Source organism: Idiotropiscis lumnitzeri, chromosome 3 (genome assembly GCF_059441095.1).
Source record: "Idiotropiscis lumnitzeri isolate Australia: NSW breed Sydney's pygmy pipehorse chromosome 3, RoL_Ilum_1.0, whole genome shotgun sequence".
NCBI lineage: Eukaryota > Metazoa > Chordata > Actinopteri > Syngnathiformes > Syngnathidae > Idiotropiscis > Idiotropiscis lumnitzeri.
In genome coordinates this window covers 22316265-22340227 of record NC_142393.1, presented here as the reverse complement: position 1 = coordinate 22340227, position 23963 = coordinate 22316265, and the positions used below count along the sequence as shown (strand labels likewise).

General features: G+C 43.2%; 1 protein-coding gene across 1 annotated transcript; it reads right to left on the bottom strand.

Annotated features, from left to right (window-relative positions):
- Positions 1 to 143: 143 nt before the first annotated feature.
- kcnd1 (potassium voltage-gated channel, Shal-related subfamily, member 1) lies at positions 144 to 21707 on the bottom strand. Its single transcript, XM_088291645.1, has 9 exons — positions 21460 to 21707; positions 17920 to 18546; positions 16901 to 17146; positions 15481 to 16193; positions 6845 to 7007; positions 5710 to 5793; positions 5175 to 5270; positions 2827 to 3077; positions 144 to 2248 (listed from the first exon to the last, which is right to left on the bottom strand). Exons 2-9 carry the CDS (start codon positions 18073 to 18075, stop codon positions 2041 to 2043), a joined length of 1917 nt encoding a protein of 638 aa, XP_088147771.1. The 5' UTR covers positions 18076 to 18546; positions 21460 to 21707; the 3' UTR covers positions 144 to 2040.
- Positions 21708 to 23963: the final 2256 nt, after the last annotated feature.

Here is a 23963-nt window from a genome sequence, read left to right as displayed (position 1 = left end):
TTTTGTTTAAGAAAAAAAATTGCTGATCTTAATTCTCAGATGCAGTACCTGCTTAAGACCATGCTGGCATTATGTAAATCAACTCGGAAACTGAATAAAGGTGTTTTTCTGAAAAAAAAAAAAAAAAAAAAAAAAGAGGCATAGAAGTTTTTCGTCATGTCATTTATTGGGTGTCATGAATATACATATCTGTGCTTTAATCATTTTTTTCATCATTTATTATTAATAATTTGCTCACTGAACCTCTTCATTGCCCATTTTTGTTGAAATGTTCACGCTAATATTAGCACTGATTAGCATTAGTCAGGTAAAGTTAGCTGATGGCGCAGATCTCTTGGACTGTGTGTCCTTGGATGTTGCTACTACTTCCTGTGTGAGGAACAAACTGCATAAATTTGCATTTCTCCTCACTAATGGTAGCCTTACTTTTAGCAAAGCGTGTTGAGAATTTGCAGAATTGTTAGCCCATTCTTGGCATGGCCACCTTAGATTGTGGGGTGCTAAAGCGCATCATTCGCTACTAACATTAGTTGTTGGTGTGGCCATCATTAATGGTCATGCTATTTTTTGTGAGAGGTGTAATCACACAGGAAGTATCAAGATGACAGTCAGAAAGATTGTCTGTATAATCGATTTGATGCTAAACTCATCTTAAATTAGCATCAATGTCACTAACATTAGCATGGTTCAACTTTTATTGATGTGCGTGTCAGAAGAGGTCCAGTGAACAAAAAGTGCGTTGAGATCAAATACCTATAACGGTATCCATGCATAGGAGTGACGTCTCTCAGCATTCCAGCCGGAACATTCCTGAATGATGCCACATCTCTGTGGTTGAATGACAACAAAAATCATAAGAAAGTTATCATGCAAAATAAGAAAGGACATTTTCCCCTTCGTTGTATTTTTCTGTTTTCAAATACGCTGGCTAAATTTGAAGTCTTGAGAGGCTCATGCACGGACCAGGTTGCGATGTCCAGACATTTTTTCCCCCTTACATTTTAGGGCGAGGGGGTTGATTGACAGGTGCAGGTAAATGTTTATGATACAAAATATGTTACAATTTGTGCTTGGTCACACACTCACACACACTCGCATCTGAGTGGCCGGGGACAAAATTGAGCAATGTCAAAGTGGCCATGTGCACAAGCAGCACTAATGTTTAAGCTAGCAGGCGGTCAGGTTAAGCTTCAGTTTTCTTCCATCGCGACAAAGAATTTCATGATCAAGAATTAACATTCTAAACAGTGTCAATTCATTTGAAAAATATCACTGATTAGACTGTGATTGGCTGGCGACCCGTCCATTGTGAGTCTATAATGTTCCCTGACAGTAGCTGGTGTTCCCTGACCGCCAGTCAATGTCAGGGCACGTACTTTATAGACCAACATATGTCTGGAGTCCGGACACAAGCACTCCCATTGATATTCACACCTATGGACAATTTCTGCATCTTCAATGATGCTAACATGTTTTTAGAATGTGGGAGGAAAAATGCATGCAAGCACAGCAACAATATGAAGACTACACAAGACGATTGGAGCCAAAATTCAAATCCAAAAACTGTGAGGCAGATGTACTAGCCAGTACGCAACCGTGCTGTTAATAAATAATCTAAACAAATTGCTACACATGACATGTTTATTTATTCTAGTGTCTTTGTTTGTTTTCATTTGTTAAATGTAATCCCGTTAGCATGATAAGACGCTCATTGCTGTACGGTGGAAGAAAGCTGACTTTGGAATTTTTGCTCCATTTGTCGACTAGTTTTGTTTATGTCAAACACGCCTCACACGGACATTTCATCCTATTATTGATTATTGACGATTACTTCCAACTTTGCGATTAATTCCCGCTTTGCATATTTGGATGTCCACATTCATCATCAGCTGAGGACAAATCCGGAAGAACACTGTGCATGGTTTTTAGGTCTTCAACCCAAAATCCTCGGCCAGCTGCAAACCGTCAGCAGCGATGGGCATCAGGCAGGCAGGCAGGCAAGAAGAGGAGGGGGACGCATGGATCAGGCCCTGGCAGAGGTTACAAGGAGGAAATCTTGACGGCGTCAGGGGTGTAGGCGGTGGCGCGGGTATTGCGCAGGATGCCCCCCGGGATGCCAGCGGGTGAGGGCGGCAGGCTCTCGTCGGGCGTGTTGGCAGGCGGCGTGGGAATGCTAATGATGGCGGCGCTGAAGTCTTGCTCGCCACAGTTCAGCTTGAGGTTAATCTGAGCGTTTAGGCTGGAACGACTGAAACACAAACGTGTTGACATTGCGTGTGAATGCTGAAGAGTTGACGCTGAACTGATGTACAGATTTCATTCATTCATCCATTATGGAAGGAGCACGTAAATATGTAAAATATGTCATAATTTGAAAAAATGTAAAAAAAAATTAAATTATTATTTAATATCCACAATAAAACCAGCTTGTTACAATTTGTGCTTGGTCACACAATTTTCAACCGAGTAAAAACCATCGCATTTTCAAACTTTTAGCTCATTCAGGAATTGTATCAACTATTATGATCTTCCAATAATTCAATTTTCACAATAAAGCTGAACCTTTTCAAGGCGGGATTGGTTTGAATCAATCCAAAAATGAGAGGTAAATTGTAAAATGTGGTATAAGGGCTAAATACTTCCCAGTCCACAATTTTGCAAATGTTTGGTCATGTGAATGACTTTAATAAGTTGAGAAATGGGGAAGACATGGATTGCAAAACCAGTAAGGTGATTGCTTCGGGGTGTAGAATGTGAACATGCTTCAATATTTCCACAACAACAGAAATGTTATTGGTTGATGTTTTATGGTGTGCAATGCTTTACGTCTGTGGTGGGCCAGGTGTGCCCTTTCCATGCAGCGTGTCAAGCTCCTGCACGCTGCCGCGGCTCACGGACACGGTGGAGTTGGCCAGCCGCATGGCCGCTCGCCTTCGGACCCGGCGGGGGCAACAGCCCGTTGAGTGGTTTAGCGCCCCCTGCTGGCTGGACGTGGAGGTGCTGCGGCTGGTCCGGAAGCCCACCGAATCGGTTATGCACAGCTCACTGTAGTTAAGCTCGTCCGTGAACTCGTGGTTCTAGGGAGAGAAATTGCAGCATGATTGACACTGCAAAACTCCTCCCAACACACACCGCTTACATGACAGCTCCTGGGTTTCCACTCCTGTTCTGTCCTAAACCATCCTGTGCTGTGCTATTTGCTACTTGTCACATCACTTCTTCATATGATGTTGAACCACCTGCCACACTCCTCCTGTCCCGTCCTATTCTGTTTGCTATTCATCTGATTCCTTCCTCACAGGGTATAGGATTGCTTGGCTTAACATTCCTGTCCTGTCCTATGATGTCATATTAGCTACCCGTCACATTCTTTTCTCAGAGGGTGTAGCATTGCCTTCCTTACTGATCCTGGCCTGACCTATCCTATTTGCTATTTGTCACATACATGATCATCCTCACAGGGGTTGTCTGACTTGTGCAGTCCCATTACATTACTTCCTCACATGCTGTAGCAATGTCTACCTCATTGCTTTTGTCGGATTTTGTCAGATTTTTCAACTTCCTCACAAGGTGTGGCATGACTTGGCACTTCTGTCCTATACCATTATGCTGTATTGCTACTTATACTCATACCTTCCTCACAGCATGCAGCAGCGAAGGCACTAACTGGTTTATTGTTCCTGCCAAGTCTAGTCGTGCAGTATTTTGGACTCATCTGATGATCCTTTCCTTGCAGAGTGTAGCATTATCTGAATTACCACTCCTGTCCCATTCTGTCCTGTCATAATACGACTCTTCCTTAAAGAGTGTAGTAGTTATTGCCTGGCTTCCTGCCTCTATCCTGTACTATCATATTTGCTGCTCCTCACATAGTCCATATTCGGTTCTTGTCACATCCCCTTCTTACACTGACTGCAATCATCTTAAAAGAAAGATTCTTCTAAATTCTGATTTCAGAAATGACCACCATTGGCTACCACATAGCTCTGCTATGAATGTTGGTAGGTTGAGTTTGATCTCTATTTTGTAAATGGATTAACGGTCTGCTCCCTATAAATTGTGGGCCAGTCCCTTGAGGTAAATTGGAGAAAAATAATTAAATAGCACTGCGTCTGCCACAAAAGGCAAAGGCCCCATGTTGGCCAGTCCAGCTCTGGAATATTAAACAATAAAACTAAACAACTTTATTTATATAGCGCATTTAACAACACCGGGAGCTGTAACAAAGTGCCTTTCCATATGATGTCATATAAATTAGTAGGAAATTAAGATGAGGTGGCTAAAACTTGACTTCATTATTTTTTTTAATTGGCTATTTCATCAGGTTAAATTGTAAATCTTTTTCAAACGTGTCTTTCAAATGAATGCCGTAAATATTGTTTGATTTCTGGCACTGAACGTGCGTGTGGATGTTGTATTCGCAACCCGGAAAAATCGCAAGCAACGACACCTGCAACGCTTGTTACCTTGAGCTTTTTAGAGGCCACTAAGATGAGCAAAAACAAATATGGTGAAGACTCGGTGGAACTCTCCTTAAAAATCCAGGCTGAATTGAATCCTCACGTACATGAACAGATCTTAAATATATCATTTGCACATACTTCTTGGAGACTGCTTGGGTTTTCTACCCAAACTGCGTGACTCTGAACTGCATCGTATTTCCCCGAATTAAGAACCAACATAAAACATCCCATGCTATCGTGACTCAGACTGCCTTTGCTTCTCGTTGAGTGAGCATCACCCTGTGCGTTCATCTGAGGCATTTCTTAATAATCAATTTTTTTGTCCTGGTTTACTGTGTGTGACTGCTCAATAATCCACCTTGGGAACAAACAAAGTTCCGAAAGTGCCAGACTTTTAATAAGGGGGAGAAACGCGATAGAATTCAAGAAGGAATTTAGAGCAATGTACGTTGGATTTACATGAACATTAATTCTTATAGTAAATATTGCTTCAATTTTCAAACGGTTCAGTTTACCGCAGATTTTTTCCAACACTGAAAAACAAGTTGGTAAAAAGAGAGCATTCAGAAAGCGGTACATAAAAAAAAAAAACACACGCACATTGTCGAAGTTAACTGTGATCCACAAGCCTCACAACACTTTTTTTGTGTTACTGACTCACATTCTATACACATTTCAAAACATGACAATGATTAAGAGTACTCCACTGACCGTTGTCTTCTCCAAACAGTGAAGAAGGTGATGATGTTGATGTTCGAATGCCGACTTGTTCCTTACGCACAGAGCGCCGCTGTCACTGTCCCGGTCCTGCACATGCGCGCGCGCACACATTCATAAAATCAGAAAGTGTGCAGCGTGACAATCTGCAATGTGGGGTTGTAAAAGTACACAGTAAATTTCTTGAAAATATTTGACTCGAAAAGGACTATATTTGGTCCGAGTAAACGATGTAAAATTTGAGCGTAAAATATTCAGGATAAAATGATACATTTTACGCTGAATATTTAACGCGAAAGTTTGACTCTTTCTACTGGAATCAAATATAGTCTTTTTAGAGACAAATATTTTCAAGAAATTTACTGTGTACTATACATATTACTGTATGTTGTGCTTTTATCATTTGGTGTTGGATCAAACTTCCCACTGTCTCACAAACACAAAAAACATTTTTTCACAACATCCTACAAACACGAATTATGTGTGTTGTGTTCATTTTATGCGTCTGTTGTGCGTGCACGTGTCTCACCCCAAGGGCTCGGTCTTCTTTGTACTGCAGGAAGGCGTTTGTAGTTCCTTTCTTTGCCATGCGGATCCGAGCCAAACGCACTTTCTGTAAAACAGATTTGTTATTAATAGTGTGGTGGTGACTTCTTTTGCAAACACCCTGGAGTTAGGCATGGAAGTAAAATCGTGTATTGAGAGAAGTGTAGTTAGTTTAGTAATAGTGTAATTAAATAAGAGTTAGAATACTGAATACTGTAGATTGAGTAAGAAGTAGAGTTGGTGTAGTGAGTTACGGTATGTTATGTAGTTAGTGAAGTGCACGCAGTAGCAGCGGCAAAAACTCTTCTTGTGAAATTTACTTAGAATTTCTGATTGAAAAACCTTTACTAGAATTTTTCAAGAAAATATCACTCCCCATTTTTCTGTCAATTAATATATTTCACAGTGAAGAGATTTTTATCCATTCTGAAGGTTTACTGCCGTTCTGGTGGCCGGGGGAGGCAATTGTGAGGCAACTCAATCGGAGGAAAAAGAATGTGACTCTGAAAAGAATAATCCAACAATTTGACTGTAATTGTTGATTCTTTTCAAATGATTGAAATCTGGCAGGAATGTTAACAACACTCCCTTCTGTGGTGGGTCAACTTTCCAAGACATTTATTTTAACTTTACCTTTCATATAGAGTCCTTGAAATGATCATTAAACTTTGATGCTCCACCCACATAGACAGGATGTCAAATTCTCTCATACAAAGTAAAAATATTTTGAGTAAAATTGATTCTGAATAGATTACAGTATCTTACGGACTATAAGACGCTACTTTTTTCCTAGATTTTGAACCATGCGGCTAATTCTACGGTGCAGCTTGTCTGTGGATTTTTCTTTCACCGGTAGGGGCGCTCTATAGTTCAGAAAATACCCTAAATAAATCTTGATTTTTTTTTTTTTTTTGTCTTGGATCTGTTCTGTTTTAATTAGCAATGTTGTAGCGATGTGAAAAGGCTCTACAGTACAAAATCGTTCTGTACATGCAGCAAACAACTAATTTTTTCCAACATAGAAAACTGCGGCTTACAGTCTGGTCCGACTTGTATGTTGACCATAATGAACACAAGGACGTGATTGTGTTGACTTTGTGGTTTTCTGGTGATCTGACCTGCTGCGCTCGCATCTTGTCTGCACGCTGGTTCTGGTGGTAGATCCGACTGAAGTTGGACACGATGACGGGTACGGGGAGGGCGATGACCAGCACGCCACTCAGTGAGCAGATGGAGCCGAAAATCTTTCCGGCTATGGTGTTGGGGACCATGTCGCCGTAACTGCAGAGACGCAAAGGTTGATAGGTGAACTGTTGCTTCAACCAGTGTCATGTCACATGATGTCATTCTCATGTCGTATGATGTCACCGGTTGGCACATCATTCTTATGTCACCTGATATCACCTGATGCCATCCTGTTATCAGAGGTCATCCTTCTGCCACATGACGTCATTACATAATCACCTGAAGTCATCCTCCTGTGACACGTCATCTTCATGCCAAATGATGTCTTCTTATGTCACATGTCACATCATCCTCACGTGTATGTCACCTATTGTCACCCTCAAATCAAATGTCATCCTCCTGTCACATGATGTCACCTGATGTCATACTCATGTAATTATCATGTCATATGTAATCCTCGTGTCAATATCATGTCATATAATGTCATCCTTATATGGTACAAACACACGCACGCTCGCACATGCTCACACATGCACACACAACTTCAAAGGAGAGGGTGCCGGTTGGTCAGACGTCAGGACAAATAAAGGTTTTACATGAGTGGGAGGTCCCAGAAGGACCAGGTCATCCCGGTTCTACTGTTTAAATATTTCATGATTGGATTATGTCATCCTGCACTCAACACGGAGGGAAACTCTGAGGAGGGAACGTTCTAGAAGAACGACAACAACGCTAAAAATTAAAAGATGTTGGAGAGTTAAATGGTCGCCATGACAACCGTCAGACAAACCGACACATGACCCTGACGGGCAACCATCTAGTAGATAAGGACTAGCACAAGGACACAAGAGGAGACAAGGAAATAAGGAAATCAGGACATAAGGAGACAAGGCGAGGAGGATGTGAGAACAGGGAGAAAAGGGCGGAATGTTGCAAAAATCTTTTAATGGATCTGAAAGCAAACATGCTGATTCCAGATCAGGCTTGATACAAAAAAAAATAGGTAAAAGAAAAACTCCATTAGTGGTGAGCTGACCAATCAGACTCTCGGGCTGATGCTTGTCAGCCAATCATGATTCAGCGCAGGCAGCCAATGCTAATTGATTTATGGTACACTCCACTCAGCTGAGACAAAAAGTCCTCCTGCATGCTGCAGACTGGACGGACCAAATAGTTGCTGACTTCCACTTTCAAGCTTTTTTATGTTGGATGGTTATCTCGCTCTCATCTCTCACACGAGTTGACTCTCTGGGCTCTCTTATCATGCTCTATTAGCTCTTGTTTTGTATTTGACGGTAGGCTGTCATGGTGCAGTTGAATCTCCAGGTTCTCATTCTCTGTGCTCTCGTTTCATATTTGGCTGTCAATTTCCATTTGACTCTCAGAAATGGGAAATCTAGGTCTAGAAAGTAAATCCTTATCACAGTTTAGCCACAGGTGCTTCGGCTCAATCGAAGCTCATTTTGTAGTTGACTCTCAAAGTTCTCTACCAGCTGAAAAATATATCCAGACTGAAGGGCTGGATGCGCCAAGCAGACCAGGAGAAACTTATCCAAGCTATTATCTCCAGTAGACTTGATTGTAACAACCTTCTGACTGGATTCCCCCAAAAGAGCATCAAACAGCTGCAGCTCATTCAGAACGCTGCAGCTTGAGTTCTGACTACAACGAAGAGATTGGAACATAGTACTACAGTCTTTATACCGGCTTCCAGCCAGATGTAGAAAAGATGCAAGTGGTCTATAAATCAATGAATGTTTTTATTTATGAATGAATAAATAAATAAATAAATAAATAAAATTTTGTTTTCAGGTCAAGAAAATAAATGGTCCTAAGTGACTCCTGGGGGGTGGGGCAGTGCTCGACATAGACAGACATCAGTGTTACTGGGGGGCACTGATGAAAAATTGCGGCTCTCCCCAGCATTTAAGTTGCCCACCCCTGGACTGAATCCTCATTTTGGCTCTCATTTCGGAGTTCACGCTAGGCTATCCTGTTGTGGTTGCCTCAGTAGGCTCTCATGTCTCGTTGACTATGTAGTCGAGGTTCACCGTCTCGGTTCTCATATTGCAGTGTACTCTCGGATCTTATGTCGAAATGAAAAACCTTTTTTCAGCCATAGACTGGTTTATAGACATTTGGTGGCCCGGCAACCATCTACCAACGTTGGGTCAGGGGGGTGCATCGGATTTTTATTTTTTATTTTTTTGAAGGCGCAGTTGACGGACATTTTATGCTCAAACAAAAATAGAAGAACATTGATGGCGGACATATATGATATGCTTCAATGTATTCACCAACAAACGTTCTTTGATGGTGTTGAATGACAGTCATGCTTCGCTAAAACAATATTAAAGGATAGTGGACGTACAATATACGTCTATATCTTTGCTGCTGTAACACTTCAAATTTCCCCATTGTGGGACTAATAAAGGACATCTTTATCTTTATCTTTATATACAATTTGCTCCAATGCATACACCCACAATAGTTCATCAATGGATGGGTGGTTTGGTGGAGGTGGGCTGTGCGGGCCGTTACAAAGTGCCCCCTGGAGTGGTATCAGCCCACAGATTGGGGACCACTGTCATAATGGACTCCATAGTTGACTCTCTAAGCTCTCATGCCGTAGATGACTCTCTCGGGTTTCATGCCTTAAGCCTTAAGGCCTTAGTCACATTACACTTGCAGTGCGCTCCCATCACGACACGATGCAGGAAACGTGCCCATATTTGGAAGTGCTGACGGAACTGCCTACAAGAAGTAAACAGGGAGGCTTTTCCCGCTGGTTTAGACAAGGAATGGCAAGATCTGCTGTCAATGTTACAAAAGAAAGGCAAAAACGGGTTATGGGTGCATCCTATACTAATGGATCAGCAGCTGCTTGGACAGTTTAATCTGATTTGTGAGCTATAGATGCACCAAGACGGCTTCATAGTATTATTTCAGGCTGAGCAGGGAGCAGTTTAAAAGCCTCCTGCAGAGAGTTGGCCCAAGCCTCACCGCATCCGAGGCCCCGCCCCCTCAGCGCATACACGATGAATGGCTTCGTCGATGGCACACTGCAAAGTGCAAGCATGAAAATGACTCTCGAGTCATACTGTAGTTTACTGTCTTGGCTCTCATGTCGTGGTGGACTCTAGTCACACTTAACTCTTGGCATTGAAAGAGTTGTAGTAAATTTTGTCATTTTGTGGTCAATGTCCTCGTGGTGGTGGGTCATACGGAAGACAGTATCGAGTGTTTGTTGATAATTTACAGTGCAGCTGAAAGACTGGTGGAGTCCTCGTCTTCCTCGTCCTCCTCGTTTTTCGTCCTCTTCGATCTTCCCCCTCCTCTGTCGGAACCATGTTTAATTGATGTGATGATGAAAGTTGCAGGAGGAAGGATGCTGGTTCCGTGTTTTCTCCGTGTCTGCTGAAAATGTGACTCTCTCTCTCACCAGTAGCATTTCAATATACTTCGCCAGTATTGTCCTACACCGTCTCTATTGGTATATTTTGGTCAATACTCCTTCCAAAACGACATACTGCAGTATATAAAATTCAACTCATGTACCTTTATTTGTTAATATATTCATAAAAAGTATGCTTCACTTCATACTAGTCAGATATATAATCTGCATTTACTTTTTACAACAGTGCAAATAAAATAATCCGAGTACTGTATACTTATTTTACAAATGTACACAGTAATACTACACGCGAGTACTCAGTAACAAACTAGTACATACATGTAGAAACACTGCTACGCTTGAACACAGAGTAACACGCGCACATTAGTGTACAGTAATACGTACTACTCACTAAGACTCACGGCCACACACACACACTGAGACAATATTATTAGCTACAATAAAATTCACGACCACGTGTACACAGCAGTGTTGCCACGTTGACCTTAAAAAAGAAACTTGTTCATTTACTGATTGCTTGACTTTAAAAGTAAATTAGTTACTGTCGTGGTGACTTTAAAAGGTCAAGTTACACAAGTTACTTTATTAGTTACATTCAACAGATGGCGACAACTACATAAACTCCCTGAAATTGACAAGCCGTATTTTTAACACTGACGTTTAACAATAGTTTCTTTTTAATTAAAAATAAAACAGACATTTTGACTTAACCTAAGTAATTATTTTTATAAATGCGTCTATTAATATCACTTAACATAAACAGACTACTTGTTTTAATTTAAACAAAAAAAGCCTTTGAGGGCTTCACTTAACAAAGATGTTTTTTTTTGTTTTTTTTAAGACAGTCTGATTAGGCCCGACATATTTAACCGTTTATATTGTCGTGGCAAAACGTAATATTTATGTACATTCTTTATTATGATTCAATTTGGGGACCCCAATATGGTCATACAGCCAAGTAGGTCTTTCTCTTTAAGCTTGAATGTGCTGCTATCCATATTTCTTGGTTTTGTTTTCAATTTTGGGGTCAAAGTAACTAACTGCAACTGATTACTCCCCTGAGAGAAACAACACGTTGAGTTGGTTGTTACAGGAAAAATGTGATGATATAGTGTAACGGGTTACTGGCATAACTGGTACACTTACTTGTAAACAGCACAGATGGACATTCCGTCAGTCTGTCACTGACAGATGCCCGTGTTGCTCACAATATAGATAATACACCATTTAACAACGTGAAGACCCACGGCCATTCGTCCAAAGCGAAGTACAAATCTGTTTTATGACTAAATTTAGTATGCGCACGTGAGTAGGAAATTGGACAGATAATGAGTTTTAAGTAATGTTTATGAATTATGAATCCTCTGGCGTTGGTCTCTCGTCTCACGTTTCCTTTGAGGGGGCGGGGTGGACGTAGGCTTAAATGCAAGGACAGAAGAGCTTCAAAAGGACGATGACAAACAGTGACGAGGGGGTATTATTTTTATGAATTAGGACAGAGTTGTAGGGACGGAAGGGAGCCCAGGTCGCGGACGCAGGATGGACCGGAAGAATCACCGCTCTTGGCCTTTGTACAGGCTTGAGTGACTTTGGTATTTTTAGGTCTTCTGATTGGTTGACCTGAATAGTCTTGTAATGTGTACTCAATAACCTTGCAATATGATGAATGGCTGACTGGAAAGATTGAATGTCGCTATTATGGGGTGGAAATTGAAGTCATCGCTGAAGGCACTGGTCCGAAATGCACCACACAAACACACACTACTACACGCGTCTACAATACACTCACTGCTACACACACAGTTCCACGAACCCTAACGACTCCTCCATTCAGTAACATTTAATACTAACAACGTGTTTACAGTAACACTCACTAGTAACAGCAACACTCCTGCTAAACAGCAACTTATTAGTTAGAGTCACACTTACAGTACTTCTACACACAGCAATACTCACACTACTGCACACGAGTACACGGTAACAGTCACAACTGCTCGAGAGAGCAGAATAACACACGCTAACTCAGAACACATTATCCATCCATGCATCCATTTTCTTGTGCATATTTGGGGTCAGGTCGTGATGTCAGCAGCTTTAGCAGGGAAGCCCAGACTTCCAGAACCCCAGCCACAAGTCTCTCCAGCATGTCCTGGGTCGTCCCCGCGTCCGAACAATATTAGAACTCGTCATAAATGGTCTGTGGGGTGTTCTTTGTCTGGGCCCTCACTTTGGGCCTGTTTGCCGTGGGTGACCCTGACAGAAGCTTAAAAGCCCCTGACAATTTAGCTCCGAGGAACATTGGAACAAACAAACAAACCCCTCCACAGTAAGGTGGTGGCTCACACAGGGGATGAACCAAAAAAAAAAAAAGAGATGAATACAAAGTGGAAGTGGATATGAAAGTCTGTGTCTATATTCAGCTTCTCCGCTTATTTATAGAGCACACTTAAAATAAAATCTCACCATCTATCTATCTATCTATCTAGCGAGTTTTCTAGAAGCTGCAAACTATAAGTTGTTCGTCGCGGTCGTCATCATTGCGGTGGCGGCCAGTGGAGCAGAGCAATAAAAAGACGAGATGATGAGAAGAAAGGCGAGCGGATGCAGAGTGCCTGTGACAACAAAGTCAGCAAACACTGAGGGGAAAAAAACAACAAGACTTGGACAAAAAGAAGCGCCTGTGATTACTTCTCTTAAAGTCAAAGTACAACAGCTGCTCTAAGAAGGGTCTGGGCGTCAAACCCGAGATCTTTCCAATGCAAGACACCTGGGGCCCTATTTCCATTCCCAGCGCAAGCCTAAATGTGTACATGGGAGGAGTTTTCTTTTTTCTTTCTTTTGCTCGACTTTGGACAGGTAGAATCGGGCATAGGAGGGCATTTGCGCCGTTGTGGGATGGAACAATGTTTTTTTTTCCTGGGCAGTCGTAGCGGCATCACTCATTTGTATTAAAATCAGGAAGGTCGGGGTGCATACCATGCCTGATTTTGCGGAAAAATAAATAGACTCAACGAGGTGGGTGCATGACATTAGCTAGTGAACTACAAGATCTCCCCTTGCGGATTTTATAGTCGGCCCATAAGTGACATAGGCAATTGAAGACCTCCTAAAAAGCGCGGACGGTACAATTTTTTTCTGCTCTTTTTTTCTTTTACCCTTTGCTGCAGACCAAGGTAGAACTGGTCTAAGCGATATGCTAGCGCATCCGCCATATTGGATATGGCTTTTGTACTAGCCATAAAATCGGCAAATTAAATTCGCTAAATTGAGTTAGAATGACATAATACGATCAAAAACATCAATTTGGTTTTAATCATATTCTTGAGGTCTTCCTTGATGATACCACTCCAATGAGGCATCGTTTGTTGGGTATTATTAATGCATTTTATGTACCCCCCTTCGGACTGGGCTGTGGTGACGGGTCTGTGCGGGAATGAGTCAATCGCCCTCCATAAAAAAGAAAAAGTCAACAAATTGCCAGTCAATCTGGTGACCAACAATGGTTGTGTTGGCAGCTAAATGTTCACACTTAAACAGTTGTGAACAATTTAAAAAAGTTACTCCCAGCTGGTGTTGATAGCAGGCTGTGTTGTAGGCCTCCCCAAGCAGGAAGGAGGAAAAATAATCCGTTAGCCTCTCTGGCTTTTTGTTTGTTTGTTTTTTATTTTCAGAGTGGGGCAGACTCGTGAGAAGCAAGACAGAAGCCCCTTAAAAGGCCGAAAACAGACGCGGACAGAGGACGATCGTTTATATGAATAAGGACGGTGTTCCCGGGTCTTGAACGGAGGACCGCCCGTTCCTAAACAGCTAAAACGTCAAATGGCTGTTTCGTTTATCTAAAATGCATTTTCACATTCGTCCCATCAAAACCAACATTCTGTGACTCACAACATCAAACCACAACCAGTTATGACTCCCTTTGCCACACGATTCCAGATGGACACATGCTGTGACGCAGGCCATCAAAGACACGCTGTGAAACGCAACACTTAACTTGTAACAACTCCCTTTGACACACTGCGACAAAGTCCTGCCCTTCGTACTGTCACTTACTTCAAAAACCATTATGACACAATTTTAAACAGGCTATTCCAGATGACGACTTGACACAAAGAAATCAAGGACACCCTGTTATGGCTCGCTTCGACACACAACTGCTAAGTATATAAACACTATGACTCACTACATTAAACAAAATCCTTAGAGCTGCCACAAGATGATGGCAAAGCACTACTTTTGTCTCAAAGAAGCTCCTCAACTCACGTCATCATATTGCCATAGGATTGTGGCAAAGCGCTACTTTTGTCTAATTGAAGTTTCCTAACTCACAACAAAGCTGGCAAAGCACTACTTGCGTCTGAAATTTTGCTCCGGAACTCATTTCATCGTAGCTTCTAGGCACCAAAACGACACAAAATGGCAGCAGAGCACTATATTGGCCGAAATGAAGCTTTCTCAACTTCCTTGGCTCTGCGATGCAACAAAGTAAGGAAGAATATACTATTTGCATAAATGTCATAAAAGTTCCTGAACTCACGTTATGTAGTTCCTAGGCACCCAAAGGACACAAGGTGAAAAGAGCTACTTTGTCTAAATTGAAGCTCTTCAACTCATGTCGACAGTTCCTCTGCACTGAGATGCTACTTGTTGGCGACAGAGTACTACTTTTGTCTAAGCTCCACAAATCACTTCAACATAGTTCCTTGGTACAGTGATACCACACGATGGTGGCAAAGCACTACATTTAGCCTAAAATTAAGCTTCTTAACTCAATTCAACACTGTGACTCACTTTGATGTTCTAATCACACCAATCATAGACAACAACAACATGTTCCGACACACTGCAATGAAGGATGACGCACTGTGACTCACTCCAGCTCATGACTGCTTACTGTGATTCACTACTACTGCATGGCTGAAAGCGTGTGTTTGTCCATCCGTGACAACACACATTGGTTAAGAGACCATGACCATTGTTACACACGCTTACTGTATATGTGTGGGCGGCGGCAGGATGAGGATTGGTCGCCACGCTTGAGCAGCACGGCGTGGGAGGCGCTCTCAGCAAGAGACACAAACACAAGGCAAACTCGTGCACGGTCGCTATGGCGACACGCAAGCAAACGAAGGGAGGAAAAGAGGGGAGACTCACCCCAGTGTTGTCATGGTAACAATGGTGTACCAGAAAGAGGCCGGGATGGAGGTGAAGGTGGAGCCCTTGGTCCCCTTCTCGGCATAGAACATGACGGTGGCGAAGATGATGATGGCCATGGTGAGCGAAAAGAGCAGGAAGCCCAGCTCCGAGGCGCAGCTCTTGAGCGTGTAGCCCAGAATCCTCAGACCCTGCGAGTGACGCGAGAACTTGAAGATCCGGAAGACGCGGAAGACCCTCAGCGTGACGAAGGCCCCGCTCACGTCCTCGTTCTCGGGCATGACCAGGCCGATGTAGTAGGGCATGATGGCCACCACGTCAATGACCGACATGACCGAGCGCATGAACTTGCAGCGACTGGGCGCGGCGAACAGACGCATCAGGTACTCGAATGTGAAGATGAGCACGCACGCCGTATCCATGCAGAAGAATGCCAGATTGTATTTCTCGCCACACGGGAGGTCCTTGACACTCCCCTTCAGGGGCCGGCAGGGCACAGTCTCCACCACGTTGGCGATGACTGACACGGCGATGAAGAAGCCCGTCACGTAGTAGAAGACCAGCGCCATGGTGGACGTGTGTGGGTTCTCGAATGCTCGCCACAGACGCTCTCTGGGGGTGCTATGCGGAGGCAGGGGTGCGTCCATCGCTTCGTTAGCTTCCGTGTCCTCGGCCAGACGCTCTTGGTTCTCCTTTTTCCGGTCTCGATATTCCTTAAAAGTAGAGAAGGGGAAAATGATCCACTTCCGGTTGTGCTCATTAATTTACAGACCCCAAAATTTATGAACACAACGGCACACACTATAGTACGGGCAGGGACGGAGCCCAGCCACAAAAGGCAAGGAAGCAATTGACGCCACTCCTGAAAAGCTTTAGAATTGACGCAAAGCATTACTTTTGCCTAAAGTGAAGCTCCTCAACTCGCTACGACATAGTTCCTTGGCACTAAGGTGCCACAAGATGGTAACAAACCACTACGTGCATCGAAATGAAACGCCATAATACAATTCAACATGATTCCGTGATGATGTCAAAGCACTACTTTTGTCTAATGGTATCTTCTCAACTCACTTAAACATAGATCACAAGATCATGCATTACTTTTGTATAAATGAAGCTCCTAGTGCCTTGGCATCAAGATGCCAGAAGAGGGCAGCAAAGTATTTTTGTCCAAATAAAGCTCTCAAGTTCAACATTGTTTCTTTGCGCAATAGTGGTGGCGAATCACTAATTATGTTTAGAATGAAGCTACCCACCTCATTTCAACATAGTTCCGAGATGGCACACAATGGCGGCGATGCACCACTTTTTTCTAAATAAAGCTCCTCAATTCACATCGACATTGTTCCTTGGCACTAAGGTGCCATGAGATGGCATCGCTTAAGGCCCGTGGTTCTCAGACCTTTAACAAATTGCTTACCTCCATGCAACAATCACCGATGATTTCGGGCACGATTCCGTAGAAGGCCAACTCCTCGTCAAAGGCCTGGATGCATTCGTGTCGCGGGTAGTGCAACTTCCCGGTGCGATAGAAATTGAGGATATGGCGGAACATTTCCGGATCCCTGTCGAAGAAGTACTCCTGAGTATCGTCGTTGTAGAAGAACTCCTTTTCCGAGGAGCCTAGCAGCGTATCGGGATAGCGGTCCAGTGTATTCTTCCATGTCTAAACAAAGAAAGAAAGAAAGAAATGAGTGAGTGGTGACGATGTGGTTTGGTCACAAGTTTGGTTTGGGTTGAGGGGTCGCGTTAGAGATTGGATTAGATCAAATATATATATATACATACACACACACACAAACACATATATATACATACATACATACGTACATATATATATATATATATATATATATATATATATATATATATATATATATATATATACATATATATATATATAGAGAGAGTATATATATAGAGTATATATATATATATATATATATATATATATATATATACATATATATATATATATATATATATATAGAGCGAGAGAGAGAGAGAGAGATACAGCCTAATTTCCGGGTTGTGGCCTCTTTTTTTTTTTTTTTTTTTAATCTCATAGGAAAATTCTAAATTGGACAACTTCTAAGAAACATTGACATGGCATTTTGTAATCTACATGTGATAAAGCTTTTAAAATAATTTCTGGTCTTTTGTGCTTAGTTAATAGGTGGTTAATAAAATGTGCATTATGGTCAGTTTAATTGGGAAACTGCATGTGTGATGACAGTGTAATCTAACTTTATTATTAGTTATTAATAAAATGTAATATTAATCAGAATATGGTTTTTAGACTAGTGGTGCTTCATGGAATATATTATTGTAAAGATTCTTTTTTTTTTTTTTTTTTTTTACAATTTCACTTCTCCTTTAATGGGCAGGGTAATGGCTAGAGTTCGTTTTAGGGTTACGACCATCATTGGAGCCCTTTACCTGAAAGCGGACCCCGCTGACATTGACATAGAGAATTTCGTCTGATCTGGACGAGTTGTCCACAGGAGGTTTGGGCATGGTCTTCTTGGCCAGCGGCAGCCAGCCCACGGCTGCCGCCCGTGCAAATGGCAGCCATGTGGCCACGCCAGCCGCCATGTTGCATCAAATCCACTCGGACTTGGGGGTGGAGGGTATGTCACTGACCCTGCCCTGACTTCCTGGTAAGGCGGGGTCTTGTCATGTTGATGAGGGGGAGGGGCAGAGGGAGGGAGGGGGACCAATCACTGCTGGGCATCACGCCATTAAAAAAAAATTGCAAGAAGTGTAGATGACACTCAGGTGAAGAAGAACAACAACTAAGTTGCTGTTCAGATCCAAATGTACGTGTGTGTGTGGGTGTGTGTGCGCGCGTGTGTGTATTGCCACGTCGCAGTCTTTTTAAATTGTGATGATGCTGATGAAGTTGCAAGCTCAACACAATCTCCTCCTCCTCCTCTAAGTGTTTCTCGGCTTCATCTGCAGCTCCACGTCGCCACCGCCCTCTTCTTCGCTTGTCCTAACTTCCTGTTGCCGCTCCCCGCTCTCATTGGCTGAGCAGCAGCGGCTTAGCGTCCATGTTTGGTTGTTCTGTCAGATGGAGGGAAAAAAATAGGGACAAAGTGAGAAGGAACAGAGACATGGAAGAAAAGGATGGAGGCCTCAGGGGGAAGGCTTTCAAAAAATCTACAGTAATGTGATTACTGACTCTGCGTGTGTGTGTGCGTGTGTGTGTGGGCGTGCGTGGGTGTGTGTGTGAGAGAGAGAGAGAGAGCGTGTGAAGGTGTGTGGTTGTGTGTGTGTGCACACGCACGTGAGAGCAGCTAGTCAGAAGAGTCCAGTCAGGCTGAAAGTTTGATTCATAATTCATGAACACACTTTTGACTTGTGCTGTGTGTGTGTTGGGGAGAGAGACTTGAAACTCTAACCCAAGCCCAACACCACCACAAAGACGAAGGCATGAAGACAGAAGTTTGCAGAAGACCGAAGCATATAGTCATCCATCCATCCATTCATTATTTCTCCTCACAAGGGTCGCGGGGGGTGCTGGAGCCTATCCCAGCTATCGTCGGGCAGTAGGCGGGGGACACCCTGAACTGGTTGCCAGCCAATCGCAAGGCACATATAGACGAACAACCTTCCGTGCTCACACTCACACCTAGGGGCAAATTCAGAGCGTCCAATCCACCTGCCATGCATGTTTTTGGGAGGTGGGAGGAAACCGGAGTTCACGGAAAAACCCCATGAAGGCATGGGGAGAACATGCAAGCTCCACACAGGAAGGCCGGAGCCGGAATCAATCCTATGACCTTTGCACTGAGAGGCCATTGTGCTAACCAGCATATAGTCAGAAGCACTTTAAAGACTGAAGCATGAGGACAGAAGTATAAATATCACTGAAATGTGGACTGAAGCATGTGGAAGTCTATGCATGAAGCCAAAAACATGTAGAAGCACGAATCATGTAGAAGACTAAGACATGTAGACACAAGCATGTACACAGAAGCATTAAGACATACGCATAGAAAACTGAAACAAAGGATCGTGAAGACACAAGCATGCATAAAACAGGAGCATGACAACATTAGCATGTTGAGACAGAAACATGTTAAAGACTGAAGCATGAAGATAGACACACGTAGACAGAAGCCTGTTGACTGAATGTAGAAGACAGAAACGGAGTGTAGACTGAAGCATTTTAGATAGAAGCATGTAGAAAACAGAAACACGTCCGGAATTGACTTGGACGGACTCGCAGTCAGACTCACATAGATTCCCACTGACACCGACAGCCTCACATGCGAGGAACTGAAGATAGAAACCCTTAAAAACTCACTCTAAGTCATTAAACGGACTCATACAGACTTATACGGACTTGTATAGACTCAAACCAACTCGTACTGAGTCACGTTGACTAGTCAAGTCTCAGACGGATTCATACAGACTGACAGAGACTCTCAAAGTGTTAGGACTCCTGGCCCTGCACCTTTAGCCCCTCCCCTTTTGTGTGTGTGCGGGTGTCTTTCAGGGCTGACGAGACTGTGGTGCTGGGACCAGGTGCAAGCAATTACCATCAAGAGTATTTAAGACGGCCCCTCGCTCCAACTCGTCGCCAGATCAACGCTCTCACTTCTGAGTTTTGACATCCAGCCAGTTGGCCTCGTGTTCCCGGCAAGTGTTATCGAATCTTCACCTTGCCTTGTTCCCGGTGTTCCGCAGATTGACCCCTCTGATTCCTTTCTTTGATCTGTGACTTCTCTCACCGGGCTTCAAACACCTGCTGCAGCTTTTGCTAAAACTATCACCTTTTTCCGACCAATTCATCTGCCTCTGTGCTCTTGGGTCCTCCGCACAGCCACCGACCTAACACAAAGCCTCTCATGACTCATCAAAACTGGCTCGTACATGCAGACTCAGACTGACTTGTATAGATTCACGTTGACTTGTATAGACTCAGACTAACTCAAAAAGAAACACCCTTGTACTCACAAACCCGCAGCGATCTATACTGACTGAAAAAGACCCACACTGACTCAAATAGACTCACACTTGCTGACTTATTCACTGACTTGCCTCACACTGGCATATATATTGACAACTTGATGGGATTGACACACACTGACTCGCCAAAACAGACTTTTGAAAACCCACACTGACTCACTCTTATGGTTTTACGCCGACTTGCGTAGTTGCCTACTTGCTGACTCGTCTGGACACTAACTCGTGCAGACTCAGGCCCGCTGCACACGGAGGAAGGCGACCCATCAATGGTGAACTTTTGTTTGTGCCCGTGTCTGTATAGACTCACACACACTGACTCAAATTGACAATTACTAACTCTGAAGGCTCACACCCACTCGAATAGATTTACAGGATATTCACTGACCTGTGCACCAACTGTACACAATTAAGCTGACTTGCACTGACGTGCATTGACGCAAACGGACTCCTATAAATTTAAACTTACTAATGCAGACTCACATTCATTACTTCACTATTATCAACAAAATCTTAAAGACTCACACTGACTTGCATAGAATTGCATTCCTTGAGTCGCATAGATTCAAACTGAGAAAATGATTGTAGACTTTGTTCTTCCTGAACTGAGTTGAACGAATCAGCTGAACATAGTACTTGACTCAGTGGTATACTCAATGTGACTCAAGAACAAAATGTTATGACTCAAGGAACTTTTCTTACTTCCAAAAAGGTCATTTCCAACCTAGCGTAAACTACAGGGGCAGCTGTAGGTGAGTGTTCAATTAATAACGTATGTGTGTGTGTTCCTGCACTCACAAACACAAATGTAAACACACCAATGTTCATCACTAATTTATACAACTTGTTTATGTCACACACACACGCACGTGTTGTGTTCTATTCACTTCACTTCTAAGATGTTGGTCATCATCCTGCAGCTGCTGCTCAATTTCTATTCTATTCTGTTCTGTTCTATTCTATTCTGGGTATCAGTGAATGTGGAGCACATCTCATCCTACTTACCTCTGCTGCTTCTGACGCCCTACACCAGGAAGAGGAGGAGGAGGATGAAGATGATGATGAAGAAGAAGAAGAAGTTTCCGGATGAAAAGAGGAGGGGGAGTGATGAAGAAAAGATGAAGATGGACGACTCTTCTTTTACGTTCTCGGGCTGTCGTGCTCTGCCGCGGCGGCAACAAGCACATCTGCTGTCATCCTCTCTCGCTTTCTGTCTCTCCTCCACTCACACACACAGACACGCACACACACGCGCACACGCAGACACAAGTTGAGGCTCCACCTCCAGTGGCTCGCTCGACCCTCCCTCTCTTTGTAGTTGTTGTCATTTCTCCCTTCCTCTTTTCGTCAACATACATGCACACTTGCACAAATGAACTCGGATGTGCTATGTTCGTACGTTCACATTAATTCACACGCACGTACGCTCACACACCCATAAGTACATGGGTGCGCACACGCGCATGCACGCGCACACACATGCCAACTAAAACTCACACGCGCATGCACGGAATAACACGCGAGCACGTACACGCACAGCAGACACATTTAGGTCATCACTTATGATCACTTTCGTTCGCCATGTTGATATCTACTTGACTGTCCTCATCATCATCGCGGTGTCATCATGTGTTAAGGGCGCACTGGTTTGCATAATAAAACAGTAAGACAGTTACTGGGAATCAAACCTTCGAGCAAAATTGCACACGCACACTCAATAATGAATGCCACGGCGCGCGGGTCAGCTGTCATTTTGCCTACGTCGCACCCGCATCATCAAAGTTTCATGACTGAAAGTTACGGCATCAGCACTTTGCCACATGTCCACTAGGGGGCACTGTGCCAGGGGCCCCGCATGGTCCAATTGACCCTTGGATGACCTGAACAGACTTTTGAAGATTCACACCGACTTTTAGAGACTCCTATTGAGACCCGCTGAATCGGCAAAACTCAATCTGACTCATGTGAGCTCATACTCAAGACTAAAACTGAAAAATACAGACTCACATTCACTGACTCAAACTGTCCTGAATACACTCACACTAACCCATAAAGACAACAAGATTTGCACAGATTCAAATCGGCTTACTAAAGATATAAAAGACAGCCAGAGAAAAGCTTGGATAAGATGATCCAGACTTGCCTGCACTGAAGAGAACAACAGTAATAAATGCAACAGAGAAAAGTAAATAATAAAAGGATAAAAAATAATATAAAGCCATGTTAACATTAAGGCAGACGTCGACACTTTTATGAGTTTTTTTTACCCTCAGGAGGACGCACAGACAGCGGCAGGCAGCAGAAGAGAAAAACCACCACTACCGCCATAATGATGAAGACACTTTAGACCATAAACAGTTGAGGCCTACCAAAGTCTAAGCCAAATCGAGTCTTCATTTTTTGGCCAACTTGAGTGCAAGTCCACGAGAGGATTGACATAACATTCCAGACCCTCAACAGTCTTCTTCGTATGCAAAAGTAAAAATTTGTCTGAAAAAGAAATACTCAAGTACAAATACTCGAAAAACCGACTTAAATTGAGTGGTACAATCCTGGTAGATTAATGCACTTTTAAACCCATGAAAAATAAGCACTGTCGCCGGAAGTAATCATGGCTTCACTTTTGCTTTGCACAATAACATCAACAAAGCACTGAAGCCACAAAACGTCAAGCATGAAGTGGCAAGGGAGCACTGTAACCCTATGTCGATCTGGGATATGATGTTCTAAAAAGGATTTGTCTTTGCTGATTGATCTGTCCCCTTTGACCCATAACAAGATAAGTAGAAATAATAATAATAGTCAATTAGAGCGGCAGTAATTGAGCAAATGCCCTGAATGGACGTGACAGGGCTGAGGACGAACCGCATGAAGGTCGCATCGATCGTCAGCTGAGTCCGAGTCCGCCTTATAAATAATGCATCAGGACGACCAAGAGGAGTTGCGTCTGGAAGTCAAACACAAGCACTTGGAGCATAATCATGTCATTAAAGTACCTATTTATTGTTATTATGACTATTATTACACTGTATAATGTAGTCGCCATATGCGTTAATGTTGAGCATCTAAAGTCACTCGCACGCACACCTAGGGCCAATTTAGAGTGTCTCATTAACCGACCATGCGTGTCTTTATAATGTGGAAGGGAACCGAAGACTGCAACTACGTGTCTGCAAGTGTAGTGGTTCAGCTGACTGGTCAAATAACTGATAGTGTAGTGGGCCACTTGGACGGAGACCAGCGCTGTTACTGTAGCAGTTCACTTGACTCTAGTTGCGTCACTGGTAGTGTTTCACTTGTATCAGGCGAGTGCAGCTATAGTGTCGTGCTGCGCTTGACTGCGACAGTGTCCCTGCTCATGTCGTAGTTCACTTGGAGCCATTGATTGTGTAGTGGGCTAGTGGCTCCATCTGCCAACCATCAATCGCGGGAGGTGGGAACAACCTCTGCAAGACAGGAAAGTAGTGTGGGTGCCGTCATGTGATCACACCAGCGCTTCTTCAATTACA

What these genes read in the sequence shown, in the direction of transcription:
- kcnd1 (XM_088291645.1), bottom strand. Translation starts at nt 18,075, where the DNA reads ATGGCGGCTGGCGTGGCCACATGGCTGCCATTTGCACGGGCGGCAGCC. An exon ending in ACAAGATGCGAGCGCAGCAG is followed by an intron (nt 5,794 to 6,844) that starts GTCAGATCACCA and finishes TCTGTTTTACAG; the next exon opens with AAAGTGCGTTTGGCTCGGAT. An exon ending in AAGAAGACCGAGCCCTTGGG is followed by an intron (nt 5,271 to 5,709) that starts GTGAGACACGTG and finishes GCGCATGTGCAG; the next exon opens with GACCGGGACAGTGACAGCGG.